Source organism: Triplophysa rosa, linkage group LG10 (genome assembly GCF_024868665.1).
Source record: "Triplophysa rosa linkage group LG10, Trosa_1v2, whole genome shotgun sequence".
In the NCBI taxonomy this organism is placed as follows: Eukaryota; Metazoa; Chordata; class Actinopteri; order Cypriniformes; family Nemacheilidae; genus Triplophysa; species Triplophysa rosa.
Genome location: NC_079899.1, coordinates 16,792,254 through 16,816,105, shown reverse-complemented (window position 1 = coordinate 16,816,105; position 23,852 = coordinate 16,792,254). Strand labels below are relative to the sequence as shown.

The following is a 23,852-nucleotide window of genomic DNA, read 5'->3' as shown; positions in this document are numbered from 1 at the left end:
TTAGTTTAAAGGGATAGTTCATCCAAAAATGAAAATTCTGTATTAATTTACTCGCCCTCAAGTTGTCCCAAATCTGTATAAATGTCTTTGTTCTATTAAACACAAAGAAAGATATTTGGAAGAATGTTAGCAACTGAGATTTCTGGGACACCCTTATCTTTTTTTTGTTCTGTTGAACACAAAATGAGATCTTTTGAAGAATTTAGGAAAACCTTTTTAATGTTAGTCAATGGTGCCACAGAAATCTCAGTTGCTGACATTCTTCCAAATATCTTTCTTTGTGATTACTAGAACAAAGAAATTTATACAAGTTTGGAACAACTTGAGGTTAAGTAATTCATGACAGAATGTTCATCCCTTTAACATCCCTTCTGCTTTTTAACGAGAACGTTCACTTACAAAACAGCAAACTCATTAAAACTACTCCTAAAAGTGTTTATTTTTGGTATCATGGTTAAATTGTATCACATGGGCAGCCACAATGCACCAACTAGTACAGGACTGCATGAAACTAGTGAAAATGAATCTTCAGTCTTAACTTGTGATGAAACGTTGTACATTTAAAATAAAAAGCATCAATGAGACAAATATTAGACACTTGTTTGGCAGAGTAAATGAGAAACATCATTGAAAACATAGAAGTCAAAATAGAAGAATATCTCTCTCCCATATGGCGTTCATACACTGTAATGTTTTGATGATATAGGACAATATTCAGTTAAGGCTTCTTTGTAAAGAACAGCCCAGACTTTATAATTACATGTAAATTAGTGTACATGATATCATTGTTTTACTTCTATTAACACTTTCAGATGGTGACCCAAGGCTCTTTATCCCTGACCTCATCTCATTGGGACATCCAATGTGCACAGCATTCTGGGATAGGAGATCTAGATATTCTAGTGTCTAGGTGTTATGTTAGTGATTGTTGGGAGGAGAAATTAAACCCTGCTAAGATCACTGATGAAGACGATTTTTCAGGTTTGCGTAAAACCCGGAACAGATTTAGCATCTGGATTATACATATATAAAAGTATTCTCATTCTTTCTAGTCTTGCACATCTGTTTATCAGGGCTCGTCCTGTAAAGAGTCCACAGCCTCCAGCAGGTGGAGGGCAAGGCTGTACTGTGCGTGGTTTTCAGGTAGCATTTCAATGACTTTGTTGATTAGTTGGCCGCTTTGAGACAGAGGTACCGAGGGGCAACGAAGCTCACTGGGGTCCTGACAAACATAATAAGGGTGAGTTAAAGACTGTCGGAGTCTTGAGAGCAGTGTAAATGTTAGGGTGTGTCTTCTTACCATAGCTTTTAGCCAGGTGCAGAGGGTGGGTGGCAGACGGGCCAGCAGCTCCATGTTAGGTTTGGTCTGTGTCTGTGAGTGGAGCAGAGAGAAGGAGAGTCTCTGACCCATCAGCACCAAGAGCTGAGAGCCCAAAACATCCTTATCCTGAACTTCCATCATCACCTGAGGGACAACAGAAAAATAAACGACAGAACGAACAAACATGTTATGAACAAAAGAGAATAAACTAATTAAAGAAACAAGACAGAATAGCTCTCCACACATTTCACTCGTGCAAGGAGATTTAATGCATCGTGTGTCTTGTTACCTCCTCTGCTCGCAGGTCCAGGCCCTGGTTGTAGAGTTCGCACACCAGGTGTCTGCGCAGAATGTCAGTATTGACCTGCAGTAGAGTCGAGAGCTCCATGCACACAGATGGCCACACGTCTTCACTGCTACTGTGTCTGACTCCATTCTCCTCAGCTTCTGCCAGAGCCTTCACCCAGCCTGTTAATACAGACATCAGAAACTACACACACAATAACATGTAACTGTTAGTTCGAGACCCAACATTTATCTGAGGCCAGTTGCATAAACACAGTAACTAAGTTAAGATTGTGTCTTAAAGGACCATTGTGTATTTTATGTAACTGACTTAAAGAACGTATAACCAGTCTCGAAGACTAACATGTATGACTCGTCTAAGGTGTTTATCCAACCGGCCCCTGCCATCCATTAATTATATTATGTGGCTAAAACCATGTCACTGTCACTGTACCAGATGCATATTTGGCAAATAAAACTTAAAATTCTGCCTCCAGTGCTGAGGGGGGCACTGTTTCTCACCTCTTGTCTAAGAGCTACCAGGTTGGGGTCCGTGTCTCCACTAGGCAACAGCTGAATGGAGGTCAGATCTCTGAAGAATGCATTCTTACCCTGTTGATAGAAAATTTTGAAGTACAAATGAGCACAAATATGCAGGTGAACTCATCAAATTGTAATTAGTTCTTTTTTTTCCAGATTTTTATTAGAGCTGTCAAACGATTAATCGCGTTTTATCGCACACCGAACAAAAGTTTGTTTACATAATATACAGCCGCGGAACAAGTTAAGTTTTTATTTCAGATCAGCATTTCTAGATGTATTGTGGCTATTCCAGTGTTTCTGAACCTCAGGAACTGTCAAACCTCAGGAGTGACAAAGTCATCCAACAGCAATGTGAAAGACTGACAGCATGACAAGACACATGAAAACATTTTAAATGATCCGGGTAATCACATAAAAAATACTTTTCATAAATACATGTACAAATATTGTTGTATTGCTTAAGTGATTATGAGCTTGTTTTCTTTGCAGTTGAGTATTCGAGGTCTGAATAAATACAGAGCATCTTTACTATTGTTTTGACCTGTTTCTACAGTTTTCATTTTCTGCAAATAAATGCAAATAGAAACTATTTTTTTCTTATATGTTGAAATATGTTGAAATGTTGTTAGTAGTTCACAGAATGAAACAAAAATGATCTTTTACATAAACAAATATATATAAATAGTACATTTTTAAATCAGAAAAGCATCCTCTATAATGGTCTATAAAATTTTTCCGCGGCTGTATGTCTGTGTACTGTGCATATTAATTTTGGATATTTAAACCATACACATACATGCATATATTTAAGAAAATATAAAAATAAATAAACGTTTGTAAATAATTTATTGGTAAATATAAATAAATACATGTAAATATTTCCTAAATATATATACACATGCATGTGTGTGTTTTTGTGTTTATAAATACAAAATTAATATGCACAGTACACAGACATATATTATGTAAACACAAACTTTTATTCTGGATGATTAATCGTTTGACTGCCCTCATTTTTATACATAGTAAATAAAAATTACATATACAACAAATACATTTCAATAGACTTATAGTGGAGTTTCGTCGATACAAATTTGACTGAATTCGTGTCGTCCAAATAAAGGTCATACACTTCATACTTTTACCAAAATTAATAAATGATACATTTTGAAGTGTATGTGTGTGTGTAAATTTGTACCTTGCTGTCAAACAGGCTGAGGGGTTTCAAACGCAGGGAGAAAGTCATGGCGGCGTGAAGCAGTGATGCTAACACGCAGTGATGCTGAACGAGCGGATAGTGAACAGATCGCTGATCCATCGCCAACTCCACTATAGAGACCGGACCCTCCGCGGCGCTCCATACTTCCTCCACACACACGTCTGGAGCAGACACTTCCTCCACTCCAGAGTCCGCCTACAAGGTGAGAAATTTCTTTTTAAAATGACCATTTAATGCAATGCAACAAACTGTAGCATGATCAGGTGGAAAATGATAGACATATTTCTGCCCATGCATCCTTTGTTTGATCAGTCCTTACTCTGGTGAAAAAAGGAAAAGAAGGGAGAAAAGAGGAAGACGAGACCTCCATCAGAACCTGAAGTAACTGCACGCAGGAGCCCAGGAAACTCCTTACAGCTGCGTCTCCCATTCCGACATCCTAAACACACAGACACTCATACATTAATCCCAATGAACAAGAACAAAATGTATTTCTTTGTTTTCTGCTTTGTATTTCTTACCCGTCTGCAAAGTCGATCTTTGGGTGCTTTCCCCACCTGATAACACAAAAACACAGTCAATCGATGTTTCCTGTGCAAAAAACATGCATGCATGACGTACACACGCACCTTTTCCATTAGGAAGGCAGCTGCTGAAAATCGTTTGACAATGAACGTGTGCCACATCATAGCGGAGATACCTGAGACACACACAAATGAATTAATAAGAAGAGATTCATTCAGAATGTCTGAATCACTACAGACTGATTTTTCAATAGTATTCCACTCTAATAGTAAAACTAATTAAACTTATGGTTACAGCCAAAACATGTCATTTTAATCGATGTCTCCTACCCAGCTGGATGTGAGGATTGGAGATCATCTTCAAAAACTCCACAGACCACTCTAAATACTGCCCCACCTGCAAAGAGAAAGAAAGATTGAGAAAGCAAATTCTCTGTGATTGGCTGATATTTCTATAGCATTGTCACTGCATTCATCCTTACCTCTGGGTCTTTGTTCCACTGGACCACATGTTCCCAGCTACAGTGAGCAAACAACACATCAGGAGACAGTGAGTTTGGGAATCGCTGACACACGCACTCCAGCAGTTCTGAAATAACACCAAATGTGTTTGAACACAAAGCACACACACAAAAGCTCATACTTAAACATTAACGATCTAACGTCACATGATAAGTGATCATTTAAAATTTCCATGATTACCCTCCAGTCTCTCATGCCCTCCTCGTTGTAACGGCTGTTCTGTAGATTGATTCTCCACCCTCCGCTGTAGAATATCCTTCAAGGATTCTGGACACACACCCTGCCTGAAGATCAGCTTGGACACACAATCTGCTACACCTCCTACCAGAGACATTAATTGTAAATATTTACATATTTAACGCTAATTTGACAGAGAGCAGAAATTTGTGTGCATCTTGCCTACCTCTGCCACTTTCTGAAAGTGTTTTGACCGAGCAGCGTGAAGCAGCGCCCCCTGTAGAGCCCTGAGGGGGTGGCAGACAGAGCAACGTCTGCAAAGCAAGAACATCCTCCAGCTGCTTTATACATACCACCCACTGCTCCAGCTCCAGAGACACACACTCCCACTCCTCCTGAAACTACAGAATTATTTGGCATACATTCATATTGATGCACTGACAGCGGCTATACATGTTTTCAGTACTAACCCTAGAACGAATCCACGACTTCTATCAATTGAGCTAAAGTAACAATGTTGATGCAACTTAATCAAGCACACAAACTCACTTTGCTCTGTGCCAATCTGGTGATGGCACTTTTGGCTACATGATAAGCGACCAGAGCTGCCAGTAGCGCCGCACCCGAGCTCTCAGACTGAAGACACGCTGTGCGCACCTGCTGCCACCAGGGGGAGACAGACTGCCCGTCCCATGACTCATCAACTGCTCCTGTCACACACGAATATGAACTTTAAAAACATTATTATGACATATACATTTAAGAAAGTAAATGTCATTGAAGACCTTTCATTGAGCTTATAGTGAAGAGTAGAGTGTGCAAGTTCGAGACGGCGTCCAAACACTTCAGAACCTCCTTTTCTTTGTTCAGCCAAACTGTCAAAAGCAAAGAGAGAGAGAGAGAGAGAGAGAGAGAGAGAGAGAGAGAGAGAGAGAGAGAGAGCAAATGTTTCAGTTCTGCAAATCTGCAAAATGCAATATTTTTAATATTCATTTTTTTTCTTTTTATATTTTCATCACTGCTTCTCTCCACTTTTCTCTTACCAGCAGCTGTTGAGGACTGATGCCGCTCTCCTGTAAAGTCTCACACACTCTCTGTAAAGGACTCTGACCCGAAAGACAACCCCAAAAGAGAAAACTACCTGTAAACACAAACATCACACAGACACTCGGATGTATCATGCCACTCACAGGATGAATACCAAATGTAAAACAATAAACAAAAGAGAAAAACCGACATTTATGACGTATAAAAAGCTGTTATACCCAGTTGGGTCCAGTCTGTATCGGGCTGTTTGATCACTCTCAGCTCTCCGTCGACCCACTCCAACTGAGACAGGAATGTTCGGACAGGCAACGGCCCAGCGGAGTCTTGAGCGAATGAAACACAGGGCCGTGAGTTTATCTCTGTGTATTGCTTCAAGACTGGGCTGATTCGAGCAAGATCTTCTTCAGTGCCGGACACCGACAGCTGCAGAGAGGAGAAAAACAGAAATTCTGTCATAATTGACTCACTTTTATGTCACTCCAAACCCACATCACTTCTTACTTAAGTGAAATAAAAAAATAAGATGTTAGCATACTGCTCTTTTTCTTGTAATGAAAGTGAATGGGGACCAGAGACAGTTGTGGTCACCGTTCACTTGCATTGCATGGAAAAGATCAGGGTCCTTCTTTCGTGAATGAAAATCATATTGGTCTGAAATGACATGACAGTAAGTATATGATGACGAATGTTATATTTTTGGGTGAACTGCATATTTAAAAAGATAGTGAGTCTATGTGTTTCTCACATGTTCGGTCTCAGAAGGTGAAGTATCTGGTGTGTGCAGTAGTTGGACATCTGTATAAAGCTGAAGCAGTTTGAGTTGAGATGAACAGAACTGCACCAAAGACTCGTCTGTTGCCTCAGGATCTGATCCAAAAAGAAAAACAGATAAAAATGGAATAACTCAACTTAAATATTACAAACAAACCACACCCAGTGAGAACCGAGGGCATTACCTTGTTCTTTCAGGCTGGCCAATAGTGCACGAGTAACGTTGGTCAAACAGGACACTGGTGCATTCTTATTAGACAGCAATGACTCCAAGGCCTGTCAATCACATATTTTCCTTAATCTATATGTCAACAACACAATGTTGGAGCACAGATATGTGTGATTGTGAGTTTTACTAACCTGTTTTTTAATAGCTGGATGTTTAATGTCCAGTAACACACTTTGTGCTTCGCTCTCGAGCAGAGCTAAAAATCAAACATCAAGTCACACAAAACTGGTTAATATTTCAAAAGAAAGAAACATTCATAAATGTTGCTGCATATGGATGACCTCTCGTGAATATGAATAAGGCAGTTCTGACCTGGCTCCACCTCTCTGCTCCTCAATAAAGAGGTGAGTCGCTTCAGCAGGTGCATGTCTTTGGCACGCTCGCTCTTCTTATCACTGACAAACACATGGAACAGACATCTGTGCTCATCTGTATTATGTGCATGTGTTTTAATGAATATTTACACAGCATGTGTGTGTCTATACCTAAGTGCCAGGTGGAATGGTATGGTGATGGCTCTCAGAACTCCATTACAAGGGTCAAACAGACACATCTGCTGCGTGTGTATCTGCCAGCCCTGACTGGTTACACTATTCACACCCATTAACCTGTGACCTGCGTAGAGTAGCCTGAAAAAGAGAGAGAATAAATATGTATTTTCAGATTGTATGTAATGTACACTCACCTAAAGGATTATTAGGAACACCATACTAATACGGTGTTTGACCCCCTTTCGCCTTCAGAACTGCCTTAATTCTACGTGGCATTGATTCAACAAGGTGCTGAAAGCATTCTTTAGAAATGTTGGCCCATATTGATAGGATAGCATCTTGCAGTTGATGGAGATTTGTGGGATGCACATCCAGGGCACGAAGCTCCCGTTCCACCACATCCCAAAGATGTTCTATCGGGTTGAGATCTGGTGACTGTGGGGGCCATTCTAGTACAGTGAACTCATTGTCATGTTCAAGAAACCAATTTGAAATGATTCGAGCTTTGTGACATGGTGCATTATCCTGCTGGAAGTAGCCATTAGAGGATGGGTACATGGTGGTCATAAAGGGATGGACATGGTCAGAAACAATGCTCAGGTAGGCCGTGGCATTTAAACGATGCCCAATTGGCACTAAGGGGCCTAAAGTGTGCCAAGAAAACATCCCCCACACCATTACACCACCACCACCAGCCTGCACAGTGGTAACAAGGCATGATGGATCCATGTTCTCATTCTGTTTACGCCAAATTCTGACTCTACCATTTGAATGTCTCAACAGAAATCGAGACTCATCAGACCAGGCAACATTTTTCCAGTCTTCAACTGTCCAATTTTGGTGAGCTCGTGCAAATTGTAGCCTCTTTTTCCTATTTGTAGTGGAGATGAGTGGTACCCGGTGGGGTCTTCTGCTGTTGTAGCCCATCTGCCTCAAGGTTGTGCGTGTTGTGGCTTCACAAATGCTTTGCTGCATACCTCGGTTGTAACGAGTGGTTATTTCAGTCAAAGTTGCTCTTCTATCAGCTTGAATCAGTCGGCCCATTCTCCTCTGACCTCTAGCATCAACAAGGCATTTTCGCCCACAGGACTGCCGCATACTGGATGTTTTTCCCTTTTCACACCATTCTTTGTAAACCCTAGAAATGGTTGTGCGTGAAAATCCCAGTAACTGAGCAGATTGTGAAATACTCAGACCGGCCCGTCTGGCACCAACAACCATGCCACGCTCAAAATTGCTTAAATCACCTTTCTTTCCCATTCTGACATTCAGTTTGGAGTTCAGGAGATTGTCTTGACCAGGACCACACCCCTAAATGCATTGAAGCAACTGCCATGTGATTGGTTGATTAGATAATTGCATTAATGAGAAATTGAACAGGTGTTCCTAATAATCCTTTAGGTGAGTGTATAGCAGAGTATGAGTGTGTATTTCTACCTGCATTGTTTGCCCACAGTAAAAGCCCCCACTCGTGGTCCATGCTGAGTTCCCCACACCTCTAAAATACCCCTGCGCGGGGCATAAATCACGAGAAACTGGGCATGGCGACGGGGCATAGAGGGAGACGTTGCTATTTCTCTTTCTCCACGTGCTTCTGACACCTGTACCCATCCAAGCTGAGCGTCACGATAACCTGAAAGCACAAATACAAAACAGACATTTAAAAATATTATTTCTGACAGGACGCCCAGTTACAGCCCAAATGTGAGATTACTATTTATTAGTCATTTATCTGAGAATGTCCGTGTAGGAAACACGTCTTTCTCTCTTTCACCTTTCCACATCCTGATAGCGATGCTCCGTGCCACATCCAGCAGCGTGACTCTGCCAAAGTCATCTGTGACTGCAGCCATAGTGTTACATGGAGAGAGGCAAATCGACTCGCCATGCCGACGAGAATCTGGAAGACCAAACCTGATGAAAAAACGATGTGCTGTAAATTGGAGTCCCTAAGCAATTACGTACAGACAAATGTGTGAAGTAATGGGAGGAAGCACGCCCATATATAGACTTACCGAACAGGAAGGGGAGTGGCCGGCTCCACCTTTGGTTTCTGTTTCTGCACTGATTCCTCATCGTTTTTACTCTTCCACCCCAACCAACCGCTGAAGAGAAGGAAAACAGCGACACAGAGTGAGTAAACTGAGCTTAAGGACAGATGGCTAGTGCTGATAAAAGTCAAGAGACAGACCTGGCAGCACTGAAAAGAGCTGATGTGAGTTTACTGGCCACTGCCAGAGCCACATGAGAGAGGAGAGGCTGAGAACTGCCCTGAAAGTGAGAGAGAGATAAATTATACAAGAAAACTGGTCATGAAGTATTACAAACAAAAAGAGAGAGATATTGTGTGTCTACCTCTACAGCGTAGTAGAAGCCTGTGTATGGCCCTCCTCCCACTGTAATATACTGACTCATAGCAGGAGGGCTTCCTTTAACCGAAGCGTTAAATCCCCCCAGGACAGAGGCGTTTTTCATCTGATCGAACACACTTAAAGTCGACATGCCTAAGAGAAATAGACATTATCTGACTTTAACAATATTTCGACTGTGGTTTTACATGTAAGGCTTTAGGATTCATTAAGCTTTTCGTACCTATGCTGGAGTGGTCTGTAATTGTGTCCATGTCCTGTAGGCCAAACTTCTTATAGGCCAATGGTGGAGGCTGGATGACATCACTTCCTGCTGCTGCAGCTAAACGCCAATGCAACAGAGACAAAGAGCAAAAGTGTAACAACGCAAGACATAAAAGACAAAATAAATAAAAAAAGAGAAAAGGAATAAATTACTAAAGGTGCTCATGATGTGTCTTAGTGCACGTATTACTTTAAAACCAAACAGACAAATCACACACGTTCTCTTACCTCTGGCGACCTGGTTTCTGCAGGCACGTAAAGACTGGAAAAGACTAAACCCATCCACGGTGACCAGGGCTGCTCGGTATAAAATACTCAGCTCCTCATGCTGATAGAAAGACAGGCAGATAGCAAATCAGAACACAGAAATATCGAACATAAACATGAGTGAATGAGATTCTGTCTTCATCACACGTGTCTATGTTCTGGTACCTGTTCCGTTACTCCAGGATGTCGTGGAATCTCATAGGTGCGACATTTGAGACGGAGCACTGGATCTTCATGCAACAGCTGAGCCAACAGGAGAACACCACTCTATATACACACAAACAGTCTAAAACCAGTACACTATCTGTATGTCTTAAAGTTTGATTATATACAACATATTTATTTAAAAATATTAATGTATAGCTGGTGAGGTTATAAGTCAGAAATTATAACAGTACCTCGGTGTAGAAACGGACATAACCTGAGCTGAATCCAACCACGATACAGGTCCAATCAGGCCGGCCTGTGGAACTCCTGAACACAAACAAAAACACAAAACATGTACTGTATGTGAAAGACTTGATCGAAGTCAAAGTTCTAGGAAGGCCAACATGTACCTACCTCTTTTGGCTGGCCAGTGGAATACAGATAATGCTACTGATACATTCCCTGCAGAAAAAAACCATTAAGAAACAAATGTAAACAGACAGTTGATGTAACACTTTTTGTTTTTCTCCCTTTACACTCTTAATTTATCACAATCAGTTATTATTAAACACACATAAACTACAAACTCTCTTAAGCAACTTCAAAACAATGCTTTCCTTCAGCACTACTAGTTTTTATTTTCCATCATTACAACATATAATCCTGAGGGATCACATCCTTTTATTTTATTTCCTAAAAAAGCCATCTACAGTTGACCCCCACATCTCCTCTTCCATCTCTCACCCTTCTTCAACACTCAGTGTTCCGCTCCAGCTCATGGCGAGGGTCATTTCCTCATGTCCACTTTCATCTGTCCGCCACTTAGCTGTCAATCAATCAATCAATCGTCATATTAGTCAAACTAATGAATAATCCACCTCCACAAAAGATGATGTTACCAGAAAACAGTACTGTATGTGTGTACCGGAGAGAAAAGCGGCTTTATGCTCTCCAGCGATGACCAGCAGATCTGAGCAAGGGGAGAGCGACAGCACACAGTCCTGCAGCCAGGAGGTGTCCTGTTGCTGCTGTGCTTCCTGTTCGGTCTTGAATGAAAAAACACACAAAAACATGCAACGTATTGTTTTGTATGATAGGCAGATTGAAAGTCATTATTCACCGAAAATCATTCTGAACGATGTAGCTCTTGAATTTGAACTAAAAAAGCTACATTTGGTTATAACACGCAAGCACCAATGGCATTTTGTCTTTTGTGTTTCACGATAAAAATAACAGCGCATGAGTTCGGGTAGACATGTAAAACAAACCTGCGTTCCATCCTCTGTCCTTTCAGGATTCTCCCAGGAGCCCCAGTCTGAGTCATCCCATGTTAACTCGTTTTCTAGAGACAGGCAGAGAGAGATGGTTGGAGAAGCTATGAATAATATGGTCAGGGAGGGTAAACCTAGTCAAACAGTCTGTTAACTCGGCCCGATGTCCTTCAGTTGCTGAGCACGCACTGTCACTTTATGCCTCTACATTCTCTGATTGTTTTATTCCCTGTACGCTGCAAAGCATATCTCTATGGGTGCTGACTCACCGCCTGTCAATCCTATGACTGAATCTTACATAATAATTTAATAATAAACATAATTTACAAGCCATCATTACAGCTTTCGTTTCTCTCATTATTTATCTTCGTTTCATTCGGGTTGTCACTTAGACAGTCATGTGTTTCAGGACACTTCTGCAGGATGACTCATTCACCAAGGGCAAACATACCTCCCTTCCTCCCTCTCTCTTGCTCTACTCCCTCTTTCTCTCACTCTGCAAAGAGTGAATAAGTCATTCTCTCCATTATATTTTGATAATTCACTTTTATTAACATACTTTTCACTGGCTTTTATTGTTTTTAATGTTATCTGATTGTATTTTTACTCTCTAAACCTAGTACTCCAAAACCTACCTCTTACAAAAACCTTACAAATCACTGACACTTACAGTCTCTTAGTTTTGCTTATGAATATTATTCTACACTGTCCTCTCAGAACCACTATTAAACCACCCTTCTGAAAAAAAACACTATTAGAAAGTATAACCAAAATTGTAATTGGTTTAATGTTTATATGGGAGTTGCATCGGTGTTAATGGAAACAATGGTCTATGTGGATCTCTACTGGGAATGTGTTGAGTTCTGTTGGTGGGATGCTATCTGTTATTTCTGTTGTCAGCAGTAAGTAATGATTCGGAACCAACACCGCAGTGCAGAAAAACATCAACAAACTGATCCAAAGCAAAACCAAAACACACGTACTGACAACAGCTGTACCTGCTTTTGTTTTGTCCGCCTCCGGATTTGCGTTGTCTTGTCTGGGGAACAGAAAGTCTCGCACCTGTCTGAGCTCCTGGACTCGGCCGAAATCCAGCAGACAGCAGGACATGATTCGGGCGGAACCAGACCCTTACTGCGACATAAACTCGCTCCCAGGGACTGAATCCGTCGCTTGGTGTGTTTATGAGCCTGTCGGTGAGGTTGCCGATGGTGTTAAGTGATTTTTGGACCCAGACGGGTCAGTAGATCCAGCTGAGGTGTCAGTATGTTGTTTTGCTGTGAGTTCGGAATGACACACAGAGATCGGCTGCAGGCACGCGGTGAGCGTTACTGCCCCCTGCTGACGCGGAGGAAGGCAGATTTTTATCTATTCTGCTTTACGTACTTTTTTATTTTGTTAACTATTTACGTTCTTTTATTGTTTTTTATAGAAGTATATGTTTTCTGCAAAGCACTTTGTAAACACGGTTTAAAAACGTTTGTGTTTCGTGATAAATGTCAAAACGTACACTGACGTCAGCGCACGTTAAGAACTGTTTTAATTTCTTTTAAATTGTTAAATCTTCTGCAGCGTCTTTCTTATCTAAGGCCGATATTGGATCAGATTGTTACTGTCAAAAGCCTTAGAGGAAGTAGATAAGAAATGAGGTATAGTGTAAAATAGTATCTGAATATCTCGGTGCCTTTTTCAGAAATCAGTGCTTAAAGGGATAGTTCACCCAAAAAATGTAGATTGTGTCAAAAATTACTCACCCTTTAGTTGTTCCAAACCTGTAGGCTAGGCTATACATTTCTTTGTTCAGCTGAACATAAAGAAATATATTTGGAAGATTGTTAGCAACCAACAGTTCTGAGGCACCACTGACTACCAAAGAAGGAAAACTGAATTTTCATTTTTGGGTGAACTATCCCTTTAACATTTCAAGAACACAGTTGTAAAGTAAACGTATTCATGGCATATGTTCTACACAAGAAAATTGACCATGGAGCGGAAAGAGTGTATGAGAACAAGGGCGAATCTCAAGAATAAGAGACTCAACGTCAAGGCAAGAGGAATCCATTCTCCACGTTCACCTCAAAGCCAAAAGGTATTGTAAGTTATTATAATGTTATTATAAGCACGGCACTACAAGTAGACCAGGCAGATAATTCAATACAATACAATAACTTATTGTTTTCTATCTCTCAGAACAGGAACACTTGCCTCAACTCTCTGATTGAGTCTCTCAGAGAAAGTCAGCTAGGCTTTTGGATGAAAGAGATCTGTGGAACGCAGTGGTCTGACATTGCAGTACAGCTTCTGAAGGCCTGTTTCTTCTTGCTGTTTGTCTGGCTTTTGGCTGAACTGCACATGGCCCTGCCCTGCCTTCTTGTCTGTGGCTGTCTCTTTGATGATCCACTTAGGAGGGCAGTGAACAATGCCTGGACCTGGACTACAGCTCACGTGAGAGGCAGAACGGTGGAGCAGACACCGATGGATGCACAAAGGGCAATGAGAACCAGACTAGGGATTTCAGTGTGAAGGAGAAATAAAAAATATTGCTGGTAGAACTAAAATAATGATTTAGAACCTGCAGCACCACAGAGACTTCCACACTTATGTTAAAAATAAAAAGGGAAGCAGATGCTTTATGTTCAACTTCAAAGAAGGTTTTAGTTCTTTAAACATAGTGTATGGTAAATAAATAATGTTTAAAGGGATAGTTCACCCCAAAAACAAAAATTCTGTCATCATTTATTCACCTTCAAACATGTAAAGAAGATATTTTGAGATGTGTCAGTGGTTTTGTCTATATACAATAGAAGTCAATGGGGCCAATGCTGTTTGGTTACCAGCATTTATCAAAATATCTTCTTCTGTGTTCTGCAGAAGAAAGTCATACAGGTTTGGAATGACATGAGGGTGAGTAAATGATAAAAAAATCCATTTTTGGGTGAATTATCCCATTAAGATGTTATACAAGACTCCCTCTAAAATCTGACTGGTTAATAGATATGTTGATTCAGTAAAGTGCTTTTTGGCAAATCACATTGTATCCTTGGGTAAAATCTAAGCCCGGGGTGTACTGTCACTGTACAACCAGACATGTGATGACCTAGTTAACAATCTTTATATAGAGACACAAAATACCATAGCAGTGGTAATACTGTGATGCAACAAACAAATATTCAGATAATTAAATTAATGTTTCATATTAAATTTCAGATTATTCCTTACATTTTAGTAATGAGTGGTCTTAATTTCGAATAGTGTTTGGTTTTGGCTACACTGAAATGGATTCTGACAATCCATTGAAGTAGCTATGACAACAGGCCGCATATTGCACTCATTCAGATTTTGCATAGTTACAGGGTCTGCCAGTTCAACAATGCATTTGGATGAATCTGTATTCAGCAACTGTAGTCTCTACCAGTTGAATCCGCTTTGTATTATCTGGTTACTATAGAACGCAAACACAGAGCAGGCAGGCAAAGTGTTTCTTCCATTTATTAAGTTTAAAGCCCACTTAAGCAAAACTCATGAACTGCTTTAGAACACTGATAGCTTTCCCAAAATTTGAAAATAAATTAGGAAGTCAAGAAGTAAACAACAACACATAAATAAAACAAAAAATGTATATCAATGTGAGGAAATGCTCCATCACTGATAGGCATTTTTAATCTTCATGTGCCAAATGTGCTCCGTCTTTTGGTATTACGTTGAAGTCATTCAATAAATCCAATAGAATCATTATCACCCTCTAAATATGGATGGGCTACGTCAAACAAGTGCAATTCTTTAAAAAAAAAGAACCAGTGTCTTCCTCTGGGAGGTGCCATTCCCATTTGCTACACTTGTGTCAGCTGTTTCTTATTATCCGCTAAAAAAATGGCTGGTGGGGGCGTGACGTTTCAGACAGGTTATTACTGGTGTGAACATGGGTCATGCAAAGAAGTGGTATGTCTTTACACTTCTCCTGATTGTTACTATCATACGACATAAAAACAGCACGTTAAACAGTTAAGGTCTGACTATAGAGTTTTGTTGTAAATCCTAGAGGTATTAAGACAACAGAACATGCAATGCTGTTTGTAAATGCAGCTGTCTGAATGTGTGTAACAACATCAGTGTTAAAATCCCCTTTCTAGCTTTTTTTGCACTGACCTAGTTTTTAGACGATGGATCTGTCTTTTGTGATCATGTAAAGTGTCTACTGAATTGTGATCCAGCACCCTGACAGAATTAACAGATAAGCCTGAGATCTAGGGCTGAAGTGTGTGTGTGTTTGTGTGCGTGTGCGTGAAATCCTCTATTGTTGAAACTTCAGAGTGTAGCGAAATACGCAAGAACTTTAAATACTTCTTCACTCTCTTTATGAATCAACATTAATCTTAAATAATAAAAGAGTACCGAAGTAAAGTTTAACCAAATGCAAACATATTAGGACACTACTGAGATCTTTGTGTGAGAGCATGTGTGTGTTTTGCTTAAGAAGAGATGCTTCCCAAAGCATTATTATTAATTACCTTATCATTGTTATTAAAATACCAATAAACAAACAAGCAAAGCAAATTAAACAAGAAACCGTCAACCGGTCACAGCAAAGTTTCTGTACACAAACTTTAAGAAATTTTAAGACAGAAAAGGTTGGCAGGGCAGGTTAAGAGATTCCAGAGGGGAGTTAGGGGTACAGATGCCCCAGCCGGGGTGGTTTCCTGGGGTGATGGAGGATGTGACTCTTGGTGGCAAGCTGTTCACCTCTTCTTGGGAGCTTGGGCAGTACGGGGCGGGGTTACAGGTCGCCCTGAGTTGACCCCACTGTACTGATACTTTGCCTTCTTTTCTGATGGTTTCAGGATCTGTGGTAGAAAGAAGTCAGTGAGAAAGCAATATGAGAGTACACGGCGTGTGTGTGTGTGTGTGGATGACAACGCACCTGAAAAGAGCACATGAGTGACTCATCCACACTCATCATTCCGCCAGCATTATCGAACTCCCCACAGTAGTTTGGTGCTGAGAACAGAGTGACCAACTGTCGCTTTGCAAAGAACTCATATCCATCCTCAACCACCTACAAAACACAAAACATTCAATACAACACAAACTAGACATAAAACCCATAACCATCCTCATGGACCTGCAACACACCAACTACTCTAAGTCACTATAGTTCATTGGTACCTGGTGTGCCCTGCAGATGAGGTCCAGATCATGCCGGTTGAGAAATTTGCTCACTACGTCGGCACCGAAAGTGAATGACACTCCACGATCGTTCTCCCCCCACCCCTGAACATCCTTATCTGGGTCTGACCACAACAAATCACAGAGCAGCCCTGCAGACCAAGACACATAGAATGTGTGACATAATTAATCTGTGATATTTCATTTTATCATCCCGATTTTTTCTACAAAACATATATTTTTTCCCTCAATGATTCAAATTCACACATTTGATTAAATTCAGACATTTTAATCAAATTAAAAATACTAAATGGAGCTAGGGCTGTCACGATTATTAAATAATCGTCTCATCGCGATTGTTTGACCTCATCGCGATGATTTCGGATCATCGCAATTATTGCACATCTCTATAGAAGACACTAGGGGGAGCTGTAGTGTATCTGCATATTACATATTTTAGTGTATATATTGTTACTAAAGCATGGTAATACTTGTCAAATGTACCACCACAACACAATCACTTAAAAAAACCCTAAAACATATACAAATTACCTGCAGTACAATTTTATATTATTTAAGCAAATCTCAGTGTGAAAACCAGTCTACCAAAATTTCATTAACACACAAGTAAAATTTTACTGTAGTCTTGCAAGTGAGAAAAAAACTGACTAGAAGCTTTTCTATGACCGATAGCATTTTAATGGTGGCTTCAATTCACACCTGATCAATTTTCTTCATTTACAAGTATTTGTTGGTTGTATTATTGACAGGTAAAACCCTAAACCTTAAATATATGATGACCCAATTTTTTCCGATGTATTTCCAAGAAAAAAACCATAGTCTTGTATTCAGAACAATATGGTCGTTTCAATCGCTGAATCAAAAATGTATGAGAATTAAATGTCAAAGCTCAAAAACAGACAATTAATCGTCATAATCGCCAAAGCCCTAAAACAGACAATTAATCGCCATAATCGCAATGATTTATTAGACAATTAATCGTCAATCAAATTTCATAATCGTGACAGCCCTAAATGGAGCACAACAGAATGCAAATGCATTGTAGAAAAAACGTGGTCACTTTTCATGGCATCTTACCAAACACATGGTCTGAGATTCTAAAAAACAGCAAGACACTGCACTATAGCCAAATACATCTATCTGTATATGTATATAATTTGACAGTTAAAAACGGCACAGATGGAACGCAAAAACTGGCCCCATGTGAACATCACTTGATTCTACTTGCTCTCCTACTTGTAAGTCGCTTTGGATAAAAGCGTCTGCCAAATGAATAAATGTTAATATATGTATATGTACTTCACACAGAATTTGATTTCACAATAGATTGCTATAAGTTAAAGGCCACTGATTAGAAAATAAATTCCAATTCGGAATCGAAGGTTAGGAATTGGATCTGAATCTAAAGGAATAGGAATCGGACACGTAAAATTAAAATTGTGATTCCTCTTAACAATTCCTGTGTTCGTATTTCGCGAAATCTGCATGTGTTAACTTGTGATCTGCTGATATCGCAATAAAATCCATTATGAAAATGAACCATATTTTTTACTATAGTAAGCATAGTTTAACTATAGTGTTTGCAGTAAAGCAAAGAAACCACAAATTTACCATAGTTTCATTATAGTACTACAGTTCAACCATGATGTAGTTAAACTATGGTAATGCAAATTGCAATAAATCAGACAAAACATGGTTGCTATGTGTACATACACACAAAATGGTGCTCATAAATATGCATATATATATTTGAAAACCAGTCAATAAGCAGGCTAAATTACTAAACAGGTTGATATCTAAATGTTTTACACCAACTGTGGAATCGAAACTGGAAAACGATAAGAATCGAAAATCGTTAAGCGGAATCGATAATTGATAGGCTTACAATGCCCTGCCACACACCTGTATCCGGGACATCGGTTGGTCGCATAATCCGGCGTATCTGTTCCATTGACTGCAGATCAGGAGAAAGACCTTGAAAAAAGGACACAGAAAGACAAAAAGAGACAGCCGGAGAGAGCAAGTGTTAATATTTTTAGACTCTTGTTGCCCTATTTCATCTGGCCAAAAGTCAGTCCTGTAAAACAACCCATCATTCATTCTTGTTCTCACCTCCATGGCAACAGAAGATCTTCTCGTCTATGATGGCAGCAATTGGGAGGCAGTTGAAGCAGTCTGTGAAAGTTTTCCAGAGTTTGATGTTGAACCTGCGCTTGCCTGCAGCAAAACACATTTAGATATTTATAACAATGCAGCATGGTGCGTGACCTGAAAGTTTGATTAGTGTGTCAAAGCATGAGTGGGTGAGAAAATCAATAATGTAATATCAGATTTACTTTATGTGGGTGTGTTTTAACTCCAGTGTTTGATGCATGCGCTATGACCCTTACACTCATCATAAAAGCCGTAGATACGGTTAATGGAGGCGCACTCGTGGTTCCCCCTCAGTAGGAAGAAATTCTCGGGGTATTTGATCTTATAGGCCAGTAGGAGGCAGATGGTCTCCAGAGACTGTTTCCCTCGGTCCACATAATCACCCAGGAAGAGATAGTTCGCTTCCGGAGGAAAACCACCATATTCAAACAACCTCAACAGATCTGTGTATTGCCCATGGATGTCACCTACAGAAAGACATAAGTGCCATTAGAAATCAATGAAGCAACATAAATAAAAGGAAAACTAAGAATTCACACACAACACAAAATTCAGGCTAATGACTCGAACACACACACATGCACATAAGCGTCTCAGGTGCGCCACAGAAAGAAGGAAAATGACCTCAAACCTATCCTCATTACATTTATATTTATAACTCGTTCTACTTACACACACACACACACACACACACACACAGATTTGCCAAAACCTTGACATTTCTAGGAGTTGAGGGGAAGGAATGTAATTACAACGGTCGAGATCCTTTCCACTCTGGAGAGGAGGATATCCAACCTACCACAGATTTTAAGTGGAGCCTCCAACTCCAGCAGGATGGGTTGACTAAGAAAGATCTCCCGAGATTTAATGCAGAGTCCTCGAACTTCTGCTTCAGTCATCTGAACGATCTTCCCAGGACGACATCCTCGCACTGCAAGAACAAATGTTACAATAACATTATTATTTGCTCATTTCTGCTTGTCTTTCCATTGTACAACATTGCAATATCAATAATTCCCAAATTAGTTTATTATTGTGGGTAACTAGTTTGGATAACGTCACTTTTAAATGGCACATAAAAACACAACTGTGGCCGATTAAATGTGTCAAGTTTCATCCCATCTAAGTGGCCGATTCTTGGTGAGAATAAGCTGCAAAGTGAAACAGACTTTGTTGATTATCAAAAGTCTGGGCGTGTGAGACTAACTGGCATCTTGCTGACAGACATACGTTTATGCCATTGAATGTGTAATAATTCATAAATAACAATAAAAGTTGATCTCTGATGTAGCTTACTCTTTAAAGGAACAGTTCAACCCAAAATGATCATTCTGTCTTCATTTAGTAGGAATTTTTTTATGACACATTTCTTCGTTCTGTTGAACACAAAAGAAGATATTTCGAAGTTCTGGGGCACCTTTGACTACCATTGTAATATGGCAGTCAATGGTGGCCAAGAACTGTTTGGTTACAAGCATTCTTCTGTGTTTATTGAAACAAAGACATTTTTACAAATTTGAAACTACTCGAGGGTGAGTAAATGAAGACCAAATTTTTATTTTTGAGTGAACTGTCCCTTTAATTTACACTTTCGGTTGAAAAGTTTGACATAGTAAATACAAAACACCGCTTCTGTGAGTGGGAATTTTGAGAACGGTTGGAATTCTGCAGGAATGTTTTACAGTTAAACTGCAATTTAGCAGAGGAGTGTGTCTGACGACAGACTCACAGCTCTTGTTTGCCTGTGAACTTTGTCTAGATGACAACCTGTAGCCGTAAATCACTCCAAGACAGAGTACAGAAGCAAGAGCGACAGATTAGGAAAGACGTGTCAAAGGCCATACAGTATATGTAGTGTATATGTAGTTTTATTCTTTCATCCATGATTTACAGTTACATAATAGCAAGAACCATTTCAGCCTTCTGGCCATCCACCCTCACAAATCCCACACGCTTTAGAAATGTTGAAGAGTCTCTGCAAGAAACGCTGTAATCCCAACAACTGTGTGTGTAAAGTGCAGAACAATTTCTGTGGTTACAGGCATGATGGAACACTGCTGCCATGGGTACAGATTAAAGTGTGTGTGCTTGAGTGTGTCTGCGAGCTGATGAAATGTCTGTGTTATTGCAGCATGACTAAACGTAAGAAAAATCTGATCTGGACAAGGCAGTATGAGCTGGATTACAAATTGGAGAAAAGCAACTTGTTTAGAGCAGCAATGAATTACAAAACCATGATCTGATTCATTGTTAATGTCAGTGACAAGGTATGTAACAACACAAACAAAAGTACATAGACAAACTACACTTGATTCCCAAAATAACCATATTACACTAGCAATCCACATGCACAATCTTAAAGATTATGACAGTCCTCTCCGACCACTGTGGGTAGAACAGCAGGCTGTCTGAGCTCCACAGATCAGAGAAAGACAAGGGCGATTAAGAGACAAAATTGGAGCATAAAAAAACAGACAAAAATGTGTCTGTAAGAAAATTAAAACAGGTGAGAAGAAGGAAGATGCAGGACTTTAGGGTCACACAGAATCACAGATGGCATTGCTGAGTGAGGGGTCAGCAGGAGGGTGTTGGGCCAGATGGATGGGCACAAGGCCATCATGATCAGGGTGGTGAAATGAGCCATGTGGTTGTTTACAAGAACATCCTATCTCAGAATGCCATATTATCACTGAAAATGCTTTGTAATATCGCCCTTGAACAGCAAATGATGGACACCAATAACCCACAGCACACATGCTGAAAGAGTTCCCCAAAATAGAAATAATTGCTTTTCTTCTTTACTGACAATGTAATGTTAATGGCTCTAGCTTTTAAAACACATAAATGTAAATGCCATGACACATACAAAATTCAATATTCATGTTTTTATGGGTTTCAATGAGGAGAATTTTGACGATCCACACCAATTGTGTGTACAAAAGCAAATTTGAGTAAATTATTCATTTTCAGATAAAAATATACACCTTTTGCTAAATTATGCTGTTTGCATGAACACAGCCAAAAATGTCCATGCCAGCATATAAGGTATAGAGGGAATCATTTTAAACCCAAGTTGCCTACAACAAAAGCCAAGTGATGTATAATTCAATATAACCAAGATAAATATTAATACTATAAATATTATACAAAGCAATGTTACGAATTTAAGGTTCAGTATGTCCTTCATCATCTGAGCTGGGTGAAAAATCTAACCTCATGTTGTATTAAGAATAAAGTGTATCGTTATAAACACAACAACATTTACATGAAGTATAAAGTTTAACGTTATTAAGAGAATGAGTCATTGAGAACTAAATATAGTGAATGTAATACTTAAAAAAAACTATATGACAAGAAAAACGTTTTATTGTAGAGTATAGCTACCGAGTGTTCTAATGTAACTTAGAAATACAGTGTGAAGTTATAAAGACAATACGACATATAATTATCACAAAAGTCGAGTTTAATTTTTATGATAGGGGAATAGTAAGTAATAATTACTATATAATACAATGTAATTCTTCTATTAAAAATTAAGATGGATTCAGTGTAAACGTTAAGACATACATAGTTTTAACTGCAGTGTAATGCAAAATGACGAAGATACATTTTCTCGTTATGAAAACAATACTTTGTAACGTTACGAGGAGAAAGCATTGTAAAATGATACACTGTTGAACACTCGCATTGAGAAGAGGAGTAATGTCGGTTACATTTGACTGAAGTCAACGACGCAGCGAACACCGCAACGGCCACACAGCCCCGTGTCTCTTATTTACTCGCTTCTGCCTTATAACGGCTGTTTAATCTCTAATGTTTCATTCTCGTTTCGCTAAATAAAAGTAAGGTTACATGTAATCTGAAGGAAACTCCCAGCACTGATATAAAGGCTGCTCAAACCCCGCGGCCACAGCCGTGTTTGTAAACAGGGCGCCGAGACCCGAAGCTGGCTCTCTTTAAACGCGCCCAATTTTCCATTTAACCGACAAAGAAACAGACCACGACAAAACAGCAATTTTCCGGACGCGTCAGTAATCAAAGTAGCTCATAATGTCATCGCCTCAACGGTGCTCACCTTCAAGAAGCCGAGAAATAAGACTGTCAACGTTTAATTCCCCCTCCGCCATCTTCAGCTACGACTTCTGCATGCGGCGCTTCCATAAACCTACGCTAGGGGGGGCGTTCAGAATGACGTCATTCACTTAGTTACAGGCAATTACGTCAATATTAATGACCTTACCATGCATATTTAATTATTGTACATGTGAACTTTTGACCCGTTGAAAGCAACTTAATTGTTGGTGGTGAATTCTATTGTTCAATGTCTGGCTACTTGTGTATTTGGTTTCGTTTCTAGATGGATGTACTCTCGATTTACCAGTAACACAGCTACGCTTCGTTCATATTAACTTAATTTATTCGAATAAATACAATTGACATTTTAAAAACTTATAATATAATAAGGTTTTCTACAATATGTCTTGTTTTTAATGACGCATAGCAGGGCACTTTACAAATAATGTATACAATTCTTTTTTTGGCATATGATTTTTCAGTTATCATGTTTATAATGACAGTATCTTCAAATGCACGTTAGGGCCGCATCGCAATGTCTCTAATATTTAATACTTTTGTTCTGCTTTGAGGTGGGTGGGGTAAATGTGCTACGGGTGAAGGCGCCATCTGCTGGTCAGAAACCGAAAGGCAACGTCACTCAAAATCAGTTTAAGTTTGGTAGCTGATAACACAAGGAATAGTTCACACAAAAATAAAAATTCGGTCATAATTTATTCACCCTCATGTGGTTCAAAGCCTGTATGTGACTATTCCTTCTAAAAATATTTTGAGAAATGTCTCAGTGGTTTTGTGACCATACAACATAAGTCAGGTTCGATGCTGTTTGGTTACCCACATTGTACAAAATATCTTATTTTGTGTTCTGCTGAAGAAAAAAACCATTCATGTTTGCAATAAGAGTAATGATGAAGGAATTTTTATTTTGGGGTAACAACAAATAAAAATTTTAGAACAAAAGCTTAAAATCAGCTTTAAACTTGAAAACATTGT

General features: G+C 39.5%; 2 protein-coding genes across 4 annotated transcripts; both read right to left on the bottom strand.

Annotated features, from left to right (window-relative positions):
- Window positions 1-292: 292 nt before the first annotated feature.
- rab3gap2 (RAB3 GTPase activating protein subunit 2 (non-catalytic)) lies at window positions 293-12,758 on the bottom strand. Of its 3 annotated transcripts, none has more exons than XM_057343171.1 (35): window positions 12,446-12,758; window positions 11,445-11,518; window positions 11,102-11,222; window positions 10,921-11,002; window positions 10,591-10,638; window positions 10,428-10,503; window positions 10,195-10,296; window positions 9,991-10,090; window positions 9,722-9,820; window positions 9,485-9,633; window positions 9,321-9,400; window positions 9,145-9,234; window positions 8,904-9,043; window positions 8,567-8,762; window positions 7,124-7,267; window positions 6,951-7,033; window positions 6,770-6,834; window positions 6,595-6,685; window positions 6,384-6,505; window positions 5,857-6,061; window positions 5,635-5,732; window positions 5,377-5,482; window positions 5,141-5,301; window positions 4,818-4,992; window positions 4,595-4,735; window positions 4,375-4,481; window positions 4,223-4,289; window positions 3,998-4,068; window positions 3,890-3,925; window positions 3,688-3,807; window positions 3,348-3,563; window positions 2,129-2,218; window positions 1,611-1,811; window positions 1,301-1,465; window positions 293-1,222 (listed from the first exon to the last, which is right to left on the bottom strand). In XM_057343171.1, exons 1-35 carry the CDS (start codon window positions 12,555-12,557, stop codon window positions 1,070-1,072), a joined length of 4,086 nt encoding a protein of 1,361 aa, XP_057199154.1. In that variant the 5' UTR covers window positions 12,558-12,758; the 3' UTR covers window positions 293-1,069. The 3 variants fall into 3 exon arrangements, with proteins under 3 accessions (XP_057199154.1, XP_057199156.1, XP_057199155.1); XM_057343173.1 differs by having other exon boundaries at window positions 3,745-3,807; XM_057343172.1 differs by having other exon boundaries at window positions 294-1,222; window positions 3,733-3,807.
- Window positions 12,759-14,920: 2,162 nt separating this feature from the next.
- ppp1cb (protein phosphatase 1, catalytic subunit, beta isozyme) lies at window positions 14,921-22,973 on the bottom strand. The gene is made up of 8 exons (XM_057343177.1): window positions 22,861-22,973; window positions 19,585-19,716; window positions 19,022-19,252; window positions 18,744-18,848; window positions 18,534-18,605; window positions 16,611-16,762; window positions 16,366-16,500; window positions 14,921-16,288 (listed from the first exon to the last, which is right to left on the bottom strand). The coding sequence occupies exons 1-8, from the start codon at window positions 22,910-22,912 to the stop codon at window positions 16,184-16,186; spliced, it is 984 nt and encodes a 327-aa protein (XP_057199160.1). The 5' UTR covers window positions 22,913-22,973; the 3' UTR covers window positions 14,921-16,183.
- Window positions 22,974-23,852: the final 879 nt, after the last annotated feature.